Source organism: Fundulus heteroclitus, chromosome 14 (assembly GCF_011125445.2).
Source record: "Fundulus heteroclitus isolate FHET01 chromosome 14, MU-UCD_Fhet_4.1, whole genome shotgun sequence".
NCBI classification, from domain to species: Eukaryota; Metazoa; Chordata; class Actinopteri; order Cyprinodontiformes; family Fundulidae; genus Fundulus; species Fundulus heteroclitus.
Window position 1 is genome coordinate 5512465 of NC_046374.1, and position 16045 is coordinate 5528509.

The following is a 16045-nucleotide window of genomic DNA, read 5'->3' on the forward strand; positions in this document are numbered from 1 at the left end:
CACTGGGGTCAGCCAATCACGCCGGAGAATTGCTGAAGCGCTTCCTGTGCGGAGCAGGGCAATAGAAGTAACAGTAAAAACGCGTTTTTACACCCAGATGATTCAATCCTAGCAGCTGAATATGTTACAGAGCGAAGTTCTGGAAGCATGGAGTCATGCCAGCCCCGGGCCCTGCAGCTTTTACGATGCTAGCCTAAATAAACTAATGTAGAGCAGCAAATGTTACATGTCCTTTTGAAAAAAAAAAAAAAAAAAAGACAACATCTCTGCCGAAGGAGCTGGTTGTAACATTTAAAGAACCACAATTTTATTTCCGTTTGTAGATTTGCAAAAAGAAGAGGGACACATTTTCTTGTATTGGAAGTTGATATTTGTTGAAAGCGATGTTTAAAAACAGCCATATAGTTTCCAACCAATGAAGAGAATATTACTTGGCGAATGCAAAAGTTGCACTTCTTATATCAACCTTTAAAAACATTAGTCATCATTTTTCAGCCAGAGTTAATAAGAGCCATTGTGAAGGGTCCAAAGAGTCTGTTGCAGCTCTGGAGACCCATCTGTGAGTGCTAATCTGATTTTCCAAGGGTTATAAGAACACTGCATCATCAAGAGAACAAAAAGGTCTTTCTGCGTGGAGTTTAGATGTTCACCCGGGGAATGTATGGGTTCTCTCCAGGTACCCGGACTTCCTCCCACAGTTCAAAAATCCGGACTGTTACATAAACATTTGTAATGGGTCAGTGACCTTTCCATGATTGGGTGAACGATCCACAGTCCACCTCTGGCCCATTGACTGCTGCAGATAGACACCAGGCCCCTTCCTGTGACCCTGCAAGGATAAGCGAGAATCCGATGCACTGATGGAAAATGCCAACATTTTTATCAATCTGTTTAGATCGGACGTCAGCCAGTCACTGGTGCAATTCAACTTTTAGAGGCATCCATCACAGCAGAATCAATACGATTCATGATTGTACTCAATCAAGGAATAACTTCAGTTACAGCGCTCACAGCATACAGACTAGATATACATAAACAAGATACAATTTTTTATTTATATAAAGAAAAGAAAAAGGGGAGGTGTTTAGTTGTGAAAGTGCAATAGATTATATTGATTTTGTTCCCCAGCAGTGCAGCTGATTACCCAGGTTGTGAGGTTTTCACTGTGTTCATCAGAGATCCTGAGGAAGAAATTCTCTGTGACGTTCTGCAGCACCGGCCTGAAGGTAAAAGACTCAAATGGCTCAATAAGGTGTGTTTCGAGCAGAGACATCTAAACACTGCAGGACACCAGTCCTCGAGAACAGGGGTTTCAGAGAAGGGAATCAGAATTAAATTGTTGTTACTGACTGTGCCCACTAGAGAGCAGTCACGACCCACTGGAAGAGAGAGGATCAATACTTTGTAACACATTTTGCTGCAAGTCTTTTGATAACCACCTTTACACGTCTAGACAGTGAAGTTTCTTTCCCATTCTTCTCGCAAAAAAAAAAAAAAAAAAAAAAAAGCTGAAGCTCAGTTAAACCTTTTGAACAGTAATTTCAAGTCTTGACAGATTTATTTCTGGACTTTGACTGGGGCATTGTATCACACGGATATGCTCTGACCAAAACCATCCCATTGCATCGGTGGCTGCATGTTCAGGCTGGTTGTCCTCCTGAAAAGCCAACCTCCACCCCAGTCTCAGGTCTTCTGCAGCCTCTAACAGCTTTTCTTCCAGAATTGTCGTGGATTTAGCTCCATCCATCTTCACATCAACTCTGACCAGCTTCCCCGTCTGAAGAAAAGAAAAGCTGCCCCACAGCATGATGCTGCCACCTCTGTTAATGTTTTTCAGCACTTAAAACTCCAATACAATACATTGACATTTACAGCTGTAATGTGACAAAATCTGGAAATGTGCAAAGGAGCCTAAATGGTGTCATAAGGAAATGTACAGCACACTGTATTCAAATACTATGGATTATTTAAATTAAATAACTCTTTCATTATGTGTCCAGTTTGGAAAATTGCTATTATAGTGATTTTTAACACATGGTTTTAAAAGACATGGAACATGGTATATACATATTGTTTTGGAAAAATTTACTGGCGAATCTTTTTATTATAGTGCTGATTCTGTTTTGCCTTGTATTTAATAATTCTTCCTGCTGTAAGTAAAACCCTGTTTTTCCAAGACAGCTTTTACTGTCCACTTATAGATAACATTTAATCTGGTTTTAGAAATATGGAAATTTTAAAAGAATTATCTGTGTCTGTCACTTTTTCACTGCATTGCAAAATATTTGTGAATTATTCATTACTGAAGCAAACCAAATGAAACCACAGTATGCAAAAGGTATAAATAAAGGGGTCTGCAACCTGTGTGGTCTGGTTCTTTCCTACATATTCATCTAAAATTATAAGTTAGCTTTTTTTTCTGCTTACAGCAATGTAACATTTGTGGCTATAAACAGGTTTTATTTAGCTGGACTGAGGGTAAAAATGTTAATGTTTATTTAAACGAATCACCTGATCATTGTTATTTCATGGTTAATGATGGCAACCATGGAGAAAAAGTAACTGTGAAAAGACTTCCCACAAAGGCGTTTATTAAATGTGTTAATCAGAGGTAAAAGTACATGTGTTGTCCAAATTAAAAGACCCAATTTAAAAGTGAACCTTATAACTGTCTTAAACATCAGGCGACATCCTCACGGAGCGGCGCCTCCGTGTTAAAATACCTCTTGTCTTGGAGGAGGCTTTGCGTCTGGATCGTCACGCTGAGTAGGGAGGCAGGGGACGGATGAGAGGTACCCTGTCCTGATGTTAGACCTCACTGAGGTTTGATGTGATAATATTTATTTTTATGGGTTCAAACCATAAAAGCTCAAACTCAGGAAAAAAACATTGCGTTTGATGCTCTTTAAGTTAAATAAAAGTGAAGGAAGTTATAATTCAGTGTATTTGGGTGAGTTTAATACTGTGTGGTCTGTTACTGCTGACTGAAAAAGGTTAAATGATCAAAAGTTTGCATGAATTACTGCACTCCTTTGTTTTTGTACATCCCAGGTTGTGCATAAAAGATTGTGTCACAGGTTTTTTTTTTGTGCGTTGTCACGCTTTATACCTTTGGCCCCAGGTCAAGAGAAAAAGATAGAACGATGTACTACCTTAAGATGGCCTTTGTTGCTTTGTTATGCGTGTCAAATTAACAAAGACATGGAGGCAAAGCAAACAAGGTTGCATGAAGGGAGAACACTGTCAAGCACTGAATAGACTTTTCCCTGCGGTTCCTGTTTAAATATGACAATGGTTTAAAGTGACATAGCATTTACATGAACCGCTATGATGTGTTTAAGATTAGAACTTACTTCTTTCTTTTTTTTAGGTTTTTGCTGCACTAGTGGTTTGCACACCCAGGATTAGAACTTATTAAGACAGAAGTCCTCTTTAGTCTGGGTCCCTTTCACACTCTCTTTTAACTTCTGCCTCCAAGATTAACTAGTCTGGATTTTGACAAAATGAAGACAGTTTTTGACTTTAAGTGCGAAATTAACTGCTTATAACATTTCTAATGTGACTTCACTTCGAAGATTCTCCTTATCGATAGCTGACTGTTTGAATCACTGAGTCGCCAATTAGTCGGATCAATCTGATTGATGAAGCGTTCCTCGTTTCTCTGCTTCCAGACAGATGAATCTATCTCCATCAGAAACTATCAAATGCAGGAAAACACCTGCATGGTTTCAGAGTCAGTCCAGTGGCTCACTAGAAGAGAAATATCCTGATTACAAATGCAGGGTCAGTTGCCAGAGAGAAGAAACTGGAGCTTTTTTTGGAATTGGAGGCTTTGGCTCTCCTTTCATTGGTCAAGGTGGCGGGGTTAGAACTGGACGGGGCGTGCTTCGTAAAGCACCAGTAAGGGTTCCTGCAGGGATCCTCTGTTCAGACTGTACAGATTCTGTGTTAGCGCCTCATGGAGGACCAAACTCCCGCTTTCATCGGTGTACCTCAGCTGGAAGCCCACCACCTCCACAGGCTTCAGAGCCAAAACAGCCGACGCGTCGAACACGTCGTACCCGGAGGGGGGTCGCTGGTCCAGTCTCAGCTGCCTCTCCTGGAGGGCAGGGGTTTCGATCAGATTGTCTTGTGACGCGATGATGCTGTGCAGGGTCACAGTCACGCTCAGAGGGCGTGAATGGAGGGTCTTCCTGTACAGAACCAACTCTGCAGCCAGCATGGACGGATTCAGGCCGCTGATGTTGAACCAGATCCATCCTTGGGAGGCACGATGTGGCCCTGGGGGATCCAAACAGTAAAAACTGCATTATTTGCTTCCTGCTAAGCATCTGATTCTGTAAAGTTATTGTTAAACAGCAACAGAGGGCATGTTATTTGCCATTTTATTTGTGGTTGTACAGTTCATTAGTTCTTCTACTCCAATTTACACAGTAATGGAACTTTCTGAGCAAAAACGTATTTTCTCACCATCAACACTTCGAAAGCTCTGCACCAGGATTCCATCAGATCTTCCAAAGTCTTGAGTTTCCAGGGACTCCAGGTGCTGATAGATCCTCCTCATGTAAGGATGCGGTTTGGCTTGATGACTCGCCGACACTTTCTTGATGTGTAGCATTTCTAAGATACCTTTGCTGAGCCCTTGGTTCGCCTCTACATTTCTGCGTTGCTCCTTCAGCAACAAGCCTTCGATAGAAGACACCAGAAGGAAGGCCAAGATGGCATAGAAAAACCCCAAATGCACCAGTCGAACCATTCTGAGTTTAGTTGATTTTTCAACCCTGTCTGGTGCAACAGAGAGTCTGAGCTAGAGCCGGACTTCTGCTAGCCTGCACCCTGCAGACCAGCACGCAGCTCTGAGCTCTAATAGTCAAGCAGGAACCACAGGGGCCGTCAGGACTTTCTGCTTCAGTCCACTGCTGAAGCTGAGGAATGTTATTCCTCTTTGACAAACACTTTCCCCCTGTTCTTGTGCAACGCGCTGAACACATCTGATACACAACAGGAGGGTGGATCAGATAGGAATGGTGCACCTGAGATACCTGGACATAATTTAGTTTTAATGTTCCTCCTGTAAGAGAATAAACAATAAATCAAAGTATTGCATAATTAGTGATAGAAGGTTTGAGGAATATCAGAACGTCTGAGCTCCTTTTTGGAAAGTCAACGGGTTTCCTGGGTTGTGTTTATATTGAGATGTTTAACAGATCAACTTAAAAACCTCCTCAGTGTTGGAGTAAGGAATGTGTTTATTAAAAGTTATTTTGCACTTCTTATAGTTTATATGTGATTAAAACAGTGGGCCACACACATTCTTTAGTGTTCACCTATAAAAAATGAACATACGCACAGCAAAACTGGTACTGACGATGCTTTGAATTAAGATAAGAACTGCCTTTACTGTCCCAAAATAGGGGAATTTGGGCGTGACAGTGGCAAAAACATGTAGACAGGGGTATACAGGCTATGGTCATTTAAAGTTAAAATCTATTGCAAAAGTGAATCAGTTTATCAGTAAAAGAAAAAGAAAATATTGCGTAATTATTGATAATACGGCATACTAAGATAAAAATGCAATAAGTTAAATAGAGGAAAGACAGCAGCTGATTTGCAGAACAATATGACAAAAACTATGCAATATGCATTATCGAACAGGCAAACACAGCAGAGAAGCTAAAGCGTTTGCAAATGGGCATCAGCATTGGAGAGGCAGTGTTAATGATTCTTGGTCAGATCAGAACCCATGCAGCCATTAGCATGTTGTAAACACTTAGTGAGTCTGTTGTGAGCAGCAGAGGTAATAAATCAAAATCCAACAGCAGCTGGGAGGAAGGACCTGTGGAAGCGCTCCTTAGAGCGTCTGGGATGCAGCAGTCTGTCACTGAAAGAGCTTCCTCCATGCATAGGGTGGGAGCCATTGCCTATCAATGATGTTACCTTCTACAGTCCTTCTGTCTCCCCCCATCTGCACTGGGTCAAGGGAGCATCTCAGGACAGAGCTGACCCACCTAGTGAGCTCATCCACTTTCTATCAGCTACAGATCAGCTGCTGCTCCAACAGACCACACCATAGAAGATGACTGATGCCACTACAATCAAATAAGATCTTCAGGAGCACCCCTTTCACTCCACCTATACCGGCTTCTCTCCGAGCATTTCCTACGACTGCTTCTCCTTATCTCCCAGGATATTTCTAGCCTGACGGCTGCAGTGGTAGCTGGGCTATTGGCGAGGGCTAGCAGCTGATCCATGGCTCCATCCAAAAATGACTAATAATAGCTCCTAGCTCCTCTGCTTTGACCTTTCATGGGGTCAACAGTTAGAACTCTATCGTGGGGAAGAAAGAAGCCTCGGACTGCTGTGCTGATTTCGGACAGCCTTTAACTCTGATGACATTACATGACAAAATTGCACATGGAGGATTCTAGTCAAATCCAGGCCTACAGCATTCCATAAATTAACTACAAAGTGCAGGCTCTCTTCTCTCTGAAAATGTTTGTTAATTTGTGAGGGTGGCTGTGCTTATACATCATTTCACGCAAAGGATTGTGGAATTCCTTATAGCCCCTTATCACTGGTAAGGGATATCGCAAGAGATGATAACGCAGTGAATGCTAATGTACTTCAGATTTGGCTAAAGAGTCCTTACGTAAAAGACGTTTTTGGATGCAGCCCCTGCTGTAAGCATTAGCCACAGTCTCCATTCCATGGTACCCTAAAACTAATGGTGTATGAAACAAAAATCTATGTTTAAGCTAAATAGACTGCACCATTTGTAACAATTTAACATCAATTTCATCATGGCCGCTTGACTCAACTTTATGCTGATTTGTCACATTAAATCATGGTTGAAAAGACTTTGTCACAGAAACTTTACAGCTTGTCAACAACCATGTTGACCAACCAGATTTGTGTTCTTCTGCCAGTAGTGGAGGTCTCTCTGGTCTTACTTCTTAATAGAAGACAGGCGGTGTGGTGAGACAGCTACCCGCCTTCACCTTTGAGTTCATCTTGGTTTTGGATGGTCTCCCTGACCCTTTTCTATCTCACTGTATTTGTTTAGTGCTGGGTTGTGTTCCTCTTGTGTTGATGCCCTGGACCTTTAGTCATTGCAACCAATGCAGCTTGCTGATGTTCATGTAGGCTGCACCTTTCACAAGGATATTTATTCTGTTCTTTCAGAGCTCATCAAACAGCTCTCACCTTTGCCAAGTTCAGCGAGGTGCACATCATACCAAACCACCCAGCATCATGACTGCTCCCTTGAAGCTTAAAGGCACCAGAGATACTACTACACTCAATTTAAAACATGAATGGAAGGTTTAATAAATTAAGTGTTGCTCCACCAAACTGTAATGTGACTGTTTTTTCTTCTGATTCATTTTACAGATCTTGTTCGTTTAACTCTTATAAAACCAAACGATCTGTATGTGATTCTATATGTGTAATATGTCAAAACATATGTTATTGTTTTATTTCTTTTTACTAAATTACTAAGTAACGATTGAAGTTTATTCACATTTTACCAGTTTATTCCACCAGTAGTGGATATTTTGCTCTGTTAATACAAGCAGCAACAAAATGTCAGTAATAAACAATAGAAAAGTATTCCTTCAACTTTTTCAAATGTCATGTTAAAACTGAAACTTGTAAAGTCTTAATTGGATTTTCTTGTTTGATCAAAACAAAGCAGGACATTACTGCAAAGTTAAATAAAATACTGAATGGTTCTCAAACTATTTTGCAACTGAAAATGTGAAGAAGCTCCCTGATAAAATCAGAAATCAAAACTTCAAATGAATCAGACAAAATAAGAGTACCAGAGAAGAGGAAAGCAAATATACACAGTTAAAACAATGCAGTTAAAAGCAGAAAGAAATTTGTTTTTATAGAACGTTTTGATAAATATTTAAAGAGTCAACAGCTTTAGGAAAGACTGTTCCAGACTTCTGGACCATGATAGCTAAAAGCTGTGTCTTCCATACATGTTTGATCTTCGGTATGACCAGTAGATTACCATCTGATGTCCTTCATGGTCCAGGTGGAGCTCATCTAATCATGTCTTAGTGAATTCTAATCAATATGTATGTCTCCACCAGCTTTGCAAACCTGGGGACTAAAATTAATACCCAGTTGAAAAATATCTCAAACTCAGTTAAATTGGAATGAAAATCTAAATTAAAGGCAAATTTGAAGATTGAATTACTGACCAAATTAGGCCATTCTAACACCTGAATCTGCATTGATTCATCCCATTCTATTTCTGGTGACATGTTTGGAGGAGGTTTGCTTCCAGGATTCCCACAGCCTGATGCTCTCGCCATCATGTTTACCTGTAGGGATGTGCAGGGTTAGCTTTCCATCACACACAAAGGGTTTGGTATGTATGTTAGTTCACTGGTGTTCTCATACCTCTGAGGCCTCCATGGAACAACTGCATTTAAATTCAATTAGTCACCAATTAGGTGATTTCTGAAAGGAGCTGGGCATGCCGGACTTTATTTAGAGAAATTTAACTAAAGCGGGCTATACGCATAAAAACCAAACATAAAATCAACTTAAGTTTGTGTCTGAAACGGAACAATAGGTGGAAACCAGGTATGAACTCCTTTGTAAGTATTTGTGCATAGCCTTTGTTCCTAGTTTTCCAAGACTTCTCTCTTTACAGCAATGATGTAGAAAGCATGCAATCTGCAATATGCCTCTGTCCTCTCTCAAGTGTTACCCAACAGTGGTACTGTGCTAAGCCTCTTATTGGTGTCCATTTGTGTTCAGTAATGACAAAGCAACAGACACTTTACACAAGACTTTGATCTCAGACTCTGTTCCTTGTTTTTGACTTTTTCCTCTTCAGTGAGGGATCCCACAGCAGCAACAGGACAAAGAAGCCATCCTCGGTTTGCTCTTCCTGTCCCTCCCTCCCTAGTCATCTCACTCTCTCAGAGGTGGAGTTAGTTGCTGAGGAGCGAACCAGATTCTGTCAATGAAGCAGTTGGAGTTGAAAACACGCGACAGGAAGCGTGTAGTGGAGAAGAAGGGAATAAAGGATCAGACGTTCAGGTAAGAACATGCCTCGATGTTTGCAGAGATCTTTGCTTGTCTCACTGCGTTACTATACCAACAGTCTGTCTGGTATATGGGACTAAATGCTAATCCTCTTCATCAACAAATCTCTTCTTGCTTCAAAAGTATTCATTTTATGCTCGGGTTCCCTTGAAGAGATGGCAAAAATGTCCTTGCTCAGAAGACCCCTCCTAACAATCCTCTTGTTTCTAATAGTCAGCCACCCACTGTTGCTATTTAAGGAGTAAGCATTTTCAAACTTTCTGAAGAACTTCATGATTTACTCACGGCACTGTTCTGGACTTTGACCCATCTGAGAGCCATTCACCTCTGGTCGCTGCAATCTGGGAGCTTTTTCACTCGCTTTGTTGCACACTTGGCTCCGTGCTGCTGGACAGCCGCCAAACCTTAGCTTGTGTTTTCAACAGAATGCTTTCTTTCTCCCCACCGGCTGTTTTTTTTCTTTGAAATGTGCTCCAAAGACCCTGTCATTACTGAAATGAAAAGATGCGGTGGCTAGATGCATACCCAGCTGTGGAGCAGAGCTGGTTGTTACATGACACATCGCATTCTCTCACAAATAACTGTTTGAGGTTACAAGTATAGATGCTAGTTAACTATTCACATATACAATAAATACCTTGTTATGCATGATGTGAATTGTGGGAAACGTAACATAGCAAACAATTTGCTATTAATTGTCACATCTCAGCACCTGATACTACGTGTCATCTCTGCAAAGTGCCTATGTACAGAGCTGGGGAAAAGTATTTACCCCCACATAGATTTAATCTGATGTTTCAGCTCACCAAACACTTTTTAAAATCAAGGACAACCTGAGTAAACACATAACTTTTTTTTGCACATAACAGGCATTTGCTTTTTGACTAAATATCAATTTAATAGGTGATTTAATGGTGTCCTATATTTTACAGAGTTTACATTGTATTCGGAGGGCCTGATGTAGCACCCACCTTAACCATGTTTCACTTGACCAAGCCAGCTGTTATCAGTAATACAGGATAATAATTGTTTTATTACCCATTCCAATCCAAGGAACATTTCTACAAATGGATGCTGAACTGCACTATGCTTTTGACTGGTTAACCAGTATCAAACCAATTAAAACTGTGGGTCATGAGCAGCTGGCTACAACAGCAACCTTTTTAAAACTGCTATGAATAACAATTGTAAAGAGCCCTCAAATCACCTGGAAAGGGTGTTGCTCTTTAGCATTAAGGAATAATGTTGAGTTTAGGTTTGGATTAGGAAGTGCACCTCGTTCTGCTCTGGGCTTAAAGCAGTAGGCTGCTATTAGGCCAAGTAGACACTCAACAGATGCTGAACATCCTCCTGACTGACAGGCCGGCAGAAAAATCTGCCCAACCCTTTCAGATGAGGACGAGGTCTGTACTTGTCTTAACTTTGGGATGTAAAGCTGCATTGTCCAGCTTGACAGGAAGTAGACGGGCTTAAGTGGATGTGTCTTGTTGATGTATTGTTTAGCAACTGTAACATGAAGCTTTAGCCAAACAGGAAAGGGATCAGCGTCTAACAGGGACAGAGGGCTGTAGGCAGCTTAACATTAGGACCTTTCCCAGCACTCCTACCTCCATCTGAGGCCTCCCCACCGGGGTTCTCATCAGTCACTGGGCTCTGCTGATCTTTATTGGGAGATCAAAGAGCCCTTTGCATTTTTCCACAGTGAGTGGATATCATTTCATGTAGCAGTGCAGCAATGAGCAGCCTATCTGCTCAGATGTGATCTACTCTTGGTCCTGGTGCTTCTTTTTAATTTCATGGCGTATCTTACAGAAAGCACTGATGTTCACCGATAACCTCTGGCTCTTGGTCAGGACTCCAATTCTTCTCAAAGGTGTTGGCTGATGTTGGGAGTCAGGGCTATGTCCTGACTAGTCATGTTGTTTCTCAGCACACCACTAGCTAAAAACTGTCTGATCCATCCTGACAGGCTTCACTGACAACTGCCAGCTGGGGAGATGGCTTTAGATCCAAACACAAAACAATTTTGCACATTTTTCTTGTTACAACAACAAATTTCCATTTAACATTAGGGTACTTTCAATGATAGAGCAAACAGAGCACTGTATTTAGCTCTGGTTGGATGTTTAGGGTGGTTGTCCTGCCAGGAGGTGACTGACACATATCTAAAGGGCTATGAACAGTGAATTTATATAAACAATGTTAAGTCTTCTCAGAACATAGAAAAAGGACTTCTTCAAGGAACTAATTTAGAAACCATCCTTTTCAGTTTATATGTTAACAATCCTTCAGATGTGTGTTCAACGTATCAATCTTTAGATGAATCAGTTGTCCCTGTTGCTGGAAAGACTTGTGATGTCATCATGCCTGGAGAAAACATACTTAAACCTTAAAACTAAAAAACATTGTATTAATTTTTGATGAGGAACCTGCTGTGGAATCATGCGGTGTCAGAATTATCGGTGATATCATTGAAATTCAAAAATACTATTGATCCCAAACGGAAATTAAATGTTGTTTTAACTCATATTCATCCTATTCATCTTCAAAGAGTTATTGTAGATAGTAATGGACTCTGACAGAAGACACTCTGTTTGTTGTCTCGGTTGTCCATAATTTTTCCATAATTTTCTTGGTTTTATATACAATCCTTCTTTGCATTATCATCTCCAGAGGCTCCACAGTCATCTCCAGAACAGAAGCAGTCTTCTTTATCAGGTTGTTGAGTCTTTCTAGGTACCTGACTCTGATGCTGCTGAAGATGATGGCAGAAGAGATGACGCTCTCAACAACAGACTTATAAGGCATGCTCTGATGGAGCAGGGGAAGAGAGCATAACCCATGTACGGAGGCCTTAGTCCTCGCCGTGGCTGACCCACGTTTGATTCTGGCCTGAGGTCATTTGCCTGGATACTTAGTTTGCAGGGGTCCTTTCATCCCCCCTCTCTCAAAACCCCTTTCCTGTCAGCCTACTTAGTAAAAATTAACCAACAGTGCTGTAAAAAACCTATAAAAAGAATTTAACAAACAGACTTATACACACTACTGCACATTAAAAGGACTTCTGAAACAGTTAAATGGACCTTACCTGCATTTAGATAAGTAGAAATTATCGGACATTTGTGGAAGCCCATTACCGCCACGCTGATGAAAAGAATGACCTCTTTCTCATAATTACGAGATAGCTCAGTCATAATAATGAGATACTACCACAGGTTTGACTTAATTATCTTATATTTATAAGTTAGCTCTCTCTTGATGAAATACCATCCTATAATAATGAGACGGATGTTCACCGGTGTCAGTGTGGTGGAAATCCACTGGCAGCTCCTTGGTTTGATCAGGAAATGGTTCTGCTGGCATAGTTTCCTGCGTTTACTGTCTGTACTTGGAGTCATCCTCACCTGTGATGAGAGCGATAATGGCAGACTAATCTGAGACCTTCTGAAGGTTTTATTTATTTATTTATTTGAATTAGGATAATGCACATTCATCAACATGTCATCTTAAAGCATCAATGTAAATATGCCAGAATTAGCACAAGAGCTAATTTGCATCCACTGTCCTATAGCAGGTGAGAACAGTGAACGTTAAACAAGACACTACGGGAGAGAACAGAGTGGACACAGACAGATAAGATGCAAATAACATAGCATCACAATAAAATTAAGTTAACAGGCCCAAGGAAACAGATCAATTCACCTGTGAACACATGTCTGGTTAGTTTTCAACCAATGATTCAAGGAGATTTTGTTGAGATCTAGGTTGCCTAGCAGGAGTTCCCAAAGTGGGGGTCAGGATTTTGTCACACATCAATGAGGCAGCTGTCTCTGTCAGAGAACTCTGGAGCATACCGTCGGCTCATGTTAAATCTAGTTTCAGTTTATGTCTAGTTTTAAGTGCTTTTGCTTTTCTTTGTCTGTTTTATTGATTCATTTAGGCCATTTGTTGTAAATAAATTGGGGTTTTCTTCAAAGTTTTGGAAGATGTGAGATTAAGCTCTTGTAGCTTTGTTTTTAAACGTATAGCCTTTGTATTATTAATACCCTAGGAGTGCAATCAGCTGTACTTTTTAATAGAACTGTCCAAATGGTGGGCCCCTGGTGGTTCTCGGCTAGCAGTTAATATTCACTGTTTGTTGAGAAGCATGACAGAATATCAAAGTTCAGTCTTAGTATTCTACATTTTGGATTAAATGCATAGAGACTGCTTCCTTTTGTGTTAATCTATCCAAGACGGACTTCTTTTTCCCCACTAATATTGTCCTGCTCACATGCACACTGATTCTCTCCTTCGTCTGTCATTGCACCAATGCCTCCATTCTGGCCACAATGACTAGAAAATCTTTGCGTGCGAGTTTGGACCAGGTTTTGCTAAATATAGATGCAAAAAACTGCCCCCGTAATCTGTTTCGGCTTTGATAAATCGCATTGCAGGTGCTAAGTATTATACTTACATATCCTCCTTGTATACATTTTTGCAGTTTGGTCATTAGTATGTGATCTGCATTTTCATGAGGCACGCACACGCACAGAAAAAGCTTGTGCCCGTTGTTTTGCTCATATTACACATGCAAATTGATTTGTACCTGGTATGAATACGCTACTTAGTTTGTACGGGTTTTAATACACGCAAACCGTTTAAAGATCAGGCCCAAAGTGTTTTGAATGTATTTGAAAAAGTTAAATTTTTGTTATAACTGACTGAAGCACCTTCACCAATCTGAACTGTGGATCTCTGCCGCTCCTCCAGAGCTACCATGGGCCTCATTGCTGCTTCTCTGATTAATGCCCTCCTTGCCTAGTCTGTCAGTTAAGGTGGACGTCCATGTCTTGGTAGGTCCGCTGTTGCTCAATCCTCTCTCCATATTCAGATGATGGATTGATCAGAGCTCTGGGAGATGTTCCAAGCTTGGATTTAATTATAAGCAAGTGGACTTAAGTCGCTATTTGGATGCTGCCTGAAGCTGTTTGGTTTCACTTGACTTTATCAAGGACTACTAGAATAAGCAGGGCTGAGTACAACTGTGTATCATACTCTTCAGATGTAGGTTTTTAAAAAGTATTCATTAACCTATTCCCTTTGACTGAGTTGGTCTGTCACATAAAATCTCAGTTAAATCCAGTGAAGGTTGCTTGTGAAGTGACAAAATGTTAAAAGGTTTGATGGATATGAACATATTTAAGACACGGTAATCTGTGGCTTGGATTACTTATTAAATCGGATCAGATCATTACAGTTTTAAATCCAGGATAGGACTCTTGAATTGAAAACAGCGGAACGACTATGAAACTGGAAAAAAAGTCTAAAATTTACAGAGATGGTGTCTGACTGCAGCTTGGGACCATCTGAAACCCTATCTTGGCACTCAGCTTTCTCAAACAAGATCGTTTCAACTCCCTAAATACAAGCATTGTTGGAGTGAACAGGCTGCAACATGCTCCTCAGGTTTGAGGCTGATTATTAGGTGCTTTCTGTGGGAGGTCTGGGGAAGGTGTCCTGCTAAAGTGGTAAAAGAATGCGACAGGATGATATTTGAAGCTTGTTTGTGCCAAAAAGCTCTAGAATGCTCCATCAGCATCCTGGAACCCTTTTTATATCACAAAGGAGAAGCAAGCTGGTATGAGACAGAAAACAACGTTTTAGCAGAAAATGAGAGGATTATTGCATTGCAGTGGTTCATTAAAATGAATCCCATGTAAAGGCCCATAAGGTAATTTTAAATCTTCCTTTACTGATGGTTTTATGGGACATTTACCCCCTACTGACTGTGGGAATGTCAGAGGTCACCAACAAACATCATGTCATTACATAAATGAGTGCTTAGCCTCAGGGTAAAGCCGGCTCTTGTTCATGCACATATTTCCTGGCATGCTGAGCAGGGAACAGAGTCCTCTAATAGAGATACAGAACATGCCTCAAAACTTACATGCCTTATTTATGATGTCAATTAATTAATTGAAGACTAATGTAATTTGATGATAATGATACTGTATGTAGAGAGATAGTGCTCCAATCAAGTGTTTTGTGCAATTGGTTGCTTTACAACCTTAGGAAGGATAGTTGTTCATTAAAGAACTTATTGTATTGGTTTTTCTTGGTTTTTCTTTTCAAGCTTGGAACATCTCCAAGTTCCAAGCTTGCAGACAAGGAAGCTTGGAACAAAAAGGAAAGTCCTTTGGTTTTTTCCATCTGTTAGAGTAGTCTGACATTGTTAAAAATTTATTTATGGATTTTGCAATAGTTTTCTTTCCTTTGAAACCAACTGTCTACTTTTTAAGAACTTTCCTTTTTGACAAAGCTCATAGTTGGAGTGTCCTAAGTTGTCATGAGCTATCTCTGTAGTTATGTTGCTATAGGCTTAGGCTGCCGGAGGACATCAGGATCTATTTCTCTCAGTCTGCTGAGTTCTCCTACTGTTCTCCAGTTTTCATCGTTTGTTATTTCAACTTTTAACTTTATGTTCTGTCTTTTTATCTTTATAGTACATACACCTGGTCTGCCGTTCTGTTAGCTGTGATACCACCCAGGGGGGCAGATGATCTGCCATTACCCTCTAACAGAAAAGATTCCTGGATCAATGTGTGCTTTTTGTGTCTCTGCTCTGTCTTCTCTAACCCCCAGTCGGTCGAGGCAGATGAGCGTTCACACTGAGCCTGGTTCTGGTTCTGCTGGAGGTTCTCCTCCCTGTTAAAGGGGAGTTTTCCTCTCCACTGTCGCTTCATGCATGCTCAGTATGAGGGATTATTGCAAAGCCATTGACAATGCAGACAACTGTCTCTGTGGCTCTACGCTCTTTTAGGAGGAGTGAATGCGGCTTGTCAAAACTCAATGGAATCTGTTGGGTTTCCTTAGATAGGAAACATTTTGACCATTTTGTATGATTTGATTGAATTTGGCATTTAAAGTGCCTTGAGATGACATGTGTTGTGAATTGGCACTATATAAATAAATTTTATTGAATTGAATAGTCTACAAG

At 40.6% G+C, this 16045-nt stretch overlaps 1 protein-coding gene across 1 annotated transcript; it reads right to left on the minus strand.

Moving 5' to 3' along the window:
* Positions 1 to 3537: 3537 nt before the first annotated feature.
* On the minus strand, positions 3538 to 4803 carry LOC118565895. Its single transcript, XM_036146954.1, has 2 exons — positions 4471 to 4803; positions 3538 to 4281 (listed from the first exon to the last, which is right to left on the minus strand). Exons 1-2 carry the CDS (start codon positions 4754 to 4756, stop codon positions 3866 to 3868), a joined length of 702 nt encoding a protein of 233 aa, XP_036002847.1. The 5' UTR covers positions 4757 to 4803; the 3' UTR covers positions 3538 to 3865.
* Positions 4804 to 16045: the final 11242 nt, after the last annotated feature.

Coding starts and splice junctions, on each gene's coding strand:
- LOC118565895 (XM_036146954.1), bottom strand. CDS start 4,756: ATGGTTCGACTGGTGCATTTGGGGTTTTTCTATGCCATCTTGGCCTTC. Junction 4,282..4,470: donor GAGCTTTCGAAGTGTTGATG/GTGAGAAAATAC, acceptor TGGATCCCCCAG/GGCCACATCGTGCCTCCCAA.